This window comes from Athene cunicularia, unplaced genomic scaffold, assembly GCF_003259725.1.
Source record: "Athene cunicularia isolate RWA unplaced genomic scaffold, athCun1 chrLGE22_part1, whole genome shotgun sequence".
Classification (NCBI taxonomy): Eukaryota; Metazoa; Chordata; class Aves; order Strigiformes; family Strigidae; genus Athene; species Athene cunicularia.
In genome coordinates, this window is record NW_020799534.1 from 216080 (window position 1) to 221820 (window position 5741).

At 61.0% G+C, this 5741-nt stretch overlaps 1 protein-coding gene across 1 annotated transcript in view; it reads left to right on the forward strand.

Moving 5' to 3' along the window:
• Positions 1 to 5634, forward strand: part of PA2G4 (proliferation-associated 2G4) — a 72264-nt gene extending 66630 nt beyond the window's left edge. The window contains 10 exon segments of the mRNA XM_026867617.1: positions 142 to 337; positions 563 to 632; positions 1348 to 1440; positions 1742 to 1805; positions 3108 to 3186; positions 3991 to 4069; positions 4290 to 4423; positions 4972 to 5066; positions 5436 to 5564; positions 5567 to 5634. Of these exon segments, the coding sequence (XP_026723418.1) occupies positions 142 to 337; positions 563 to 632; positions 1348 to 1440; positions 1742 to 1805; positions 3108 to 3186; positions 3991 to 4069; positions 4290 to 4423; positions 4972 to 5066; positions 5436 to 5564; positions 5567 to 5634 (1007 nt within the window).
• Positions 5635 to 5741: the final 107 nt, after the last annotated feature.

Here is a 5741-nt window from a genome sequence, read left to right on the forward strand (position 1 = left end):
GATCGGGGAATCACCGGCCTGCAGCTGCTGGGGCCGTTGGGTGACACTGGAGTGACCCCCGGGGCAGGAGGAGAGTCACCGGGGGGGACAGGCCGTGCGCCACGTTCCTCCTGGGCTTTTGGCCAGTGGCTTGTGGAACAGGGCGTTGGACAGCGGTTCAGAATCCGAAATCCCGAGGGACGAGCCCCGGCGGTGCCGTGACCTCACGGGACGTTTCCTCCCCCTCCGCAGGCATCGCCTTCCCGACGAGTATATCCGTAAATAACTGCGTCTGCCACTTCTCCCCCCTGAAGAGTGACCAAGATTACATCCTCAAAGACGGAGACTTGGTCAAAATGTGAGTGTCTGCTTATACCTGGGAGTTTACTGTTGGCATCTGGGCTTTGCTTCTCATCCTTCTTGCTGTGTTAAATTACTTCCTCGCCGCGACTAATTAAAAGAGTCTAAAAACTCGTCAAGTGAAGCGCTCGAAGCACGACAGAGTCTTCTGACACCTGTAGAAGCCGCACAGGTTCCCCGAGCCGGGACGTCCCACCTCTAATGAACTCTCTTTGTGTTGCAGTGACCTGGGAGTCCACGTTGATGGCTTCATAGCGAATGTAGCACACAGTTTTGTCATAGACGCCTCAAAGGTGGGTTGGTGACGGGCCGGTGGCTCCTCCCGCGGCCGCTCCTGGCGCCAGGGGCACCCGCAGGTCTGGTGTCGCAGCGGCCACGGGCTGAAAACATCCCTTGCCTAAAAATCCCCCTCGGGAGGACGAGGGCTGAGCGTTTCCACACGTACGCACGGCGCTGGAGTGGGGCGGACTGGGCAGACTGGTTTTGCTGCCCCCTCTACTGGCCGAGGCAGAGGGAGCTGAGCCTTTGCAAAGGGGCCGCTTGTATTCTGGACCCTAAAACTGGTCCCTGCTGCCCGCTCCCCCCACTCGGGGCTGTTGCGGTGACCGAGCCACGCGTACGGAATTCCCGGGGCGTGCGACGTCACACGAGCTCGGAGCAAATTTCCAGCTCTAGTCCTGGGTGGAGGGCGGCGGTCTGGGCCTGGGGGGGGGTTTCTTCCAGTGGCTGTGAACGACTCGACGGGGAGAAGCCAAAAAAAGTCTGTACTGAAATCTCCCCAGTTGTGTTTCGGCTGCAGGAGGGGCTCGCTCTGGTTTTGGCCTTGGAGGGGGGTGTCCCCGGGGGAGCCCGGTGGGTTGCAGCTGCTGGGGCAGGGACCAGCGGTGGGGCTGGGGAGGCGCCTCCACCTCACAGCTCGGGGGAGAACCTCCGTCTCCACGCACTCAGATCGGGCCTTGCTAATAAGAAGGGACGTGCCTTGAGCCCTTATTTTTTCTCTTCTTCCAGGAAAACCCCGTGTCGGGCCGTAAAGCCGATGTCATCAAGGCGGCTCATCTCTGTGCCGAGGCCGCTCTGCGCTTGGTAAAGCCGGGAAACCAGGTGAGTGACACCTCGGGCCTGGGGCCACGGGGCGGGGGGGCCTTGGCGGGAGGAGCCGCCCAGCGACGGGGGGCGTCTGGCTGAGCTGACCCCCCATTACGCCTCGGTTTTGTTGAGACAGGACTAAAAACGGAGGCCTGGTGCTGTTTCTCCTTTTTCTGGAGGTGTCGGAGCACCCGTGGGTTACAAAACCCGTTTTGTCGCAAAACACTGTCGAGTTAAAAAAAAACATAAACAACCCCAGTCCTGCTTGTGGCTTGAATTTTGTATCTTAACGTGTTTTCGTGTGTCCTTCATCCAGAACACACAAGTGACAGACGCCTGGAACAAAATAGCCCACTCGTTTCACTGCACGCCGATCGAAGGTGAGGCCGGGCCGTGCGCTGGGGCCTGAGCTCCCTGGGCGAATTCTGGGGAATGTTTCCTGGCTACCAGGCTTAAAACGCAGCAGCCTTTGCTAAAATAATCCCTTCAGAACTTTTTTTTTTTTTTTTTTCCCAATTTTTAAAGATGCTTTAACGTAGGAACAATAGACGTGGGGTTCCGTGGCTGGTAGGTAGAGTCCTGGCTCGTGGCCCTGCTGCCAGCCCTGGGCAAACGCCGTGGCCCTTTGTTTTCCCACTTGGCCACTGGTAGTTAAACCCCTTTGGCAAGCGCACAACGGCAGTTTGTAGTGTGAGAGCCCCTGCGAAGGAGCCCGGGGTATTTCATTTCCTTCCAGCTCCAAACTGATTCACGTTCCCTCCGCGGCGCCGGTGGCGGGGGAGTGGGAAGGCGCCGGGGCGGCTCCTGCTCGAGGCGAGGCCACTGGCTTCTTGTCGGGATGGTGGCCGGAGCGCTCGGCCTGGCGCTGGGCACGTGCCGACGCCGTTCTCCCGTCCGCTGGCATCGCTCTCAAGTGGTTCTTTCAGCCACAATTACATCGGTCCATTATTAGTTAAATTTCCTGAAATACCGTCGAGCTGGCTCGTTCTCTTTGCTCGCCTTAGCCCAGCCTTGGAACATCGGTTCCCTGTTCCTTGTGTGGGATGGCTTTGTGGGTCTCCTCAATGCTTTTTGCTCCTTTTTCTGTGAAAAAAAAAAAACAAAACAAACCACCAAACCCCATGGCATCAGCTGCAGTGAGGAGGCGGCCGCTCGCACTGTCGAGGGAGTTTAAGCAGCCACTGTTTTGGAAACAGTCAAGTGCCGTAATTATCGAGGCACTGGCAGCAGCGTAAGGCCCCGGCTGATGAAAACAAACGGAGCTGTTGGCAGCTGGGGTCGTGCTTCCCCTTCCCCGGCGAGACGGGCGACGGTCCCCGCGGGACGGGGACGGGGTGGCTGCGAGTGCCCTGCTTGGGCTGGAAGGTGAAGCGTAGGACAGAGGGGGAAAGCAAAGCAACCCCCCCCCTGCCCTGTGAGCGCTGTACAGCCGAGGAACGGGGAGAAGGACCGAGAGTTGCCGATAATTTGTCGTTCAGCATCTTTAAAAGCACCTGAGGGTGGCTGCGGGTTCATCTCCGGCCTCAGCGAGGAGGAGCGGCGCCTGCCGGGGCCTGCGGCTGCTCCTCGCTGGCCGGGGGGCTCTGGGGAGCCCCCTGCTCATGCTGACACCCCGGAGCGTTAATAACGGGAGCGGCTGGTTTGCGGCTCGGAGGCGTTAACGGATTCTCCTCTGGCGGCAGGGATGCTGTCGCACCAGCTGAAGCAGCACGTGATCGATGGAGAGAAAACAATCATCCAGAACCCTACAGACCAGCAAAAGTGAGCATCACCCCTGGGGCCGCGGCTTCCAGCGGTGCCGGGGAGGGCTGGGGTCGAGTCCAGGGCCGGGGCGCGGGGCTGCTCCCCGGGTTGCCCCTCTCTCGACGTTTCTGACCCGGCGCAGCAGCCCCGTGGCCTGCCAGGCCCTGAGCGTGGCTCTGTGCTTGGGGGCTGTCCCGAGGCTCCTCGCTGGCCCCTCCGGGTTTCTGTGCAGTTTTTTGGGGGGGGGGCAGCTGGGGGCTGCCAGCAGAACGCCTGCCTGTTGCTGGTTGGAGCGGTGGGCGCTCGTCGCCCGGAGCCGCGCCCGGGCCTGGCGGGTGTCTCGCAGACCCGGAGCCCGCGGGGTGGCCATCGCTCTCGGTGGCATCTCGGGGTGGTTTTGAACCTAACAGGCTGGATCCGTCACTCCGTTCTGTTCCAGCAGCTCCTTTCCCCTGGGGATCCCTCGGAGTCGGGTCTCACGCTGAATATTTAACGCTCTGAGGCTTTAAACCCAGCGCTCAGACCAAGTTCTCGGCCGTGGCGGGGCTCTTGGCCTGCCGAGGACGTGGCCACAAGTTCAGGGAGCTGCTGAACATCCGCGGGGCCTCGCAGCCCTCCGGGGGGACGGAGCTCTGGCCCCTCGCTGCTTCTCTGGGGCCGGCCCGTGACCGACGAGCTCCCGCTCGCTGTGGCTTCGTGCTCACAGACCTGGCGGAGCCCAGTGTGGGCCTGTCGGAGGCCCTGTGGCTGCGTAGGACGTTTTGTCGTCTCTATTTACTGTCCTTTGACTCACCAAACTTTTTTTTTTTTTCTTCCATCCAGGAAGGACCATGAAAAAGCAGAATTTGAGGTCCACGAAGTTTACGCTGTCGACGTTCTCGTCAGCAGCGGAGAGGGAAAGGTGAGCGCGGTGCTGCCCAGGTGCGGCGCTCGGAGCCCCCGCGTGCACCAGCCGGCCACGTCCTCGGGGGTTCAGGGGAATACTTGTTACCGGGGTACCGCTCTGTCTGTTCGGGTGGAGACTTTTCCATCCCCGGGGTCGAGGGGGACCTCCGTCGCATCGGGGGCCGCAGGGGGGCCGCGCCGCTCCCCGGGGCCCTCAGCGCCGTTTGCGTTGGCAGGCGAAGGATGCTGGGCAGAGAACCACCATTTACAAAAGGGACCCCTCCAAACAGTACGGCTTGAAGATGAAAACCTCCCGTGCCTTTTTCAGCGAGGTGGAGAGGCGCTTTGACACTATGCCATTTACTCTCAGGTATTTATTCGCTCTTTCTCGTGGCTTCCCGGCGCTTTGGGAGCCGGGGGCTCTGCGGGAGCAAAACCGGCGGCAGCCTCGGCCGCTTGGCGTTGGGGTTGGCCGTGTTTGAGCTGCGAGTGGGTGTAGGAAGGATGTCAGAGGCTTAAGCAGGAATCCCAGGCAGGGCCTGAGGATTTGAGAATCTCCTGTGCCTGGTGTGGCAGGTGGGGAGCCGGGAATTGTGGCCGAAAATAAAACGGGGAGGGGTGGAAGCCAGGGCGCAGCGTGCAGAGGCGAAGGCTGTTCCAGGCAACTTCTCTCAGTTACGTGTTCCCAGACTGAGGACAGAACGTTCACTCGACAGACCCTTTCCGTCCCTAAACCCGCTCGCCCCTTCCGCCCCGGAGGGGGCAGTTTGCCCGCCGGTTTGGTCACCGCAGCACCACGCTGGCGGGGCGAGGGGGCCGCCTCCAGCCCGACCCCGGGGGCGATTCCCAAACCTGCGGGGTGGAATCTGGCTTCGAGGAAAGGGCCTGAGCTGGGGCGTGGCCCCGTCTCCTCCGCAGGGCGTTTGAGGATGAGAAGAAGGCCAGGATGGGGGTGGTGGAATGCGCCAAGCACGAGCTGCTCCAGCCTTTCAACGTCCTCTACGAAAAGGAAGGTGAGTGCTGGCGGTGGGAGGGTGGAGCCGCCTGCGGACAGGCGAGTGTCGCCGCCGTGTAAATACCAGAGATGCACCTCGAGGGCCTCGGGATTTATCCTCCGGGGAACTCGCTGCCCGTTGGCTTCTGGGTTTAGTTCTGGAATCGTTCCAGTGATGAGATGGATTTTAATTTTTTTTTGTGGAGCGATTTCCCGGGCAGGAGGACAAGTGGATGGTGGAGGTGCTGGGGTGGGTTTGAGAATTCCCGCGAGTGCCGGTGTGGTGGCGGCCCCGGAATGGAAACGGCGTCCGTGGGGAAATCCCAGCCCAGAGAGCCGGTGGGTCGAGTGCTGGGGCCGGGCTCTAACGCCCGTTTCTGTCTTGCAGGAGAGTTCGTTGCACAGTTCAAATTCACGGTGCTGTTAATGCCCAACGGTCCGATGAGGATAACCAGCGGCCCCTTCGAGCCGGAGCTCTACAAGTCAGAGTTTGAGGTGCAAGATGGAGAACTGAAGGTTGGTTTCGAAAGAGCAGCAACAAACAGACGCGGCCCATCGCGCGGGTTTGCGCCCCTCGGGGGGAATAACACCCAGAAGCCTCCGCTGGGGAGGGGCTGAGGCGTGAGCTTAGCAAGGACGGGGTTTGCTTAGGACCAGGCTGGGCCCCGATCTGTGCCCAGCACCAGCTCAAGGG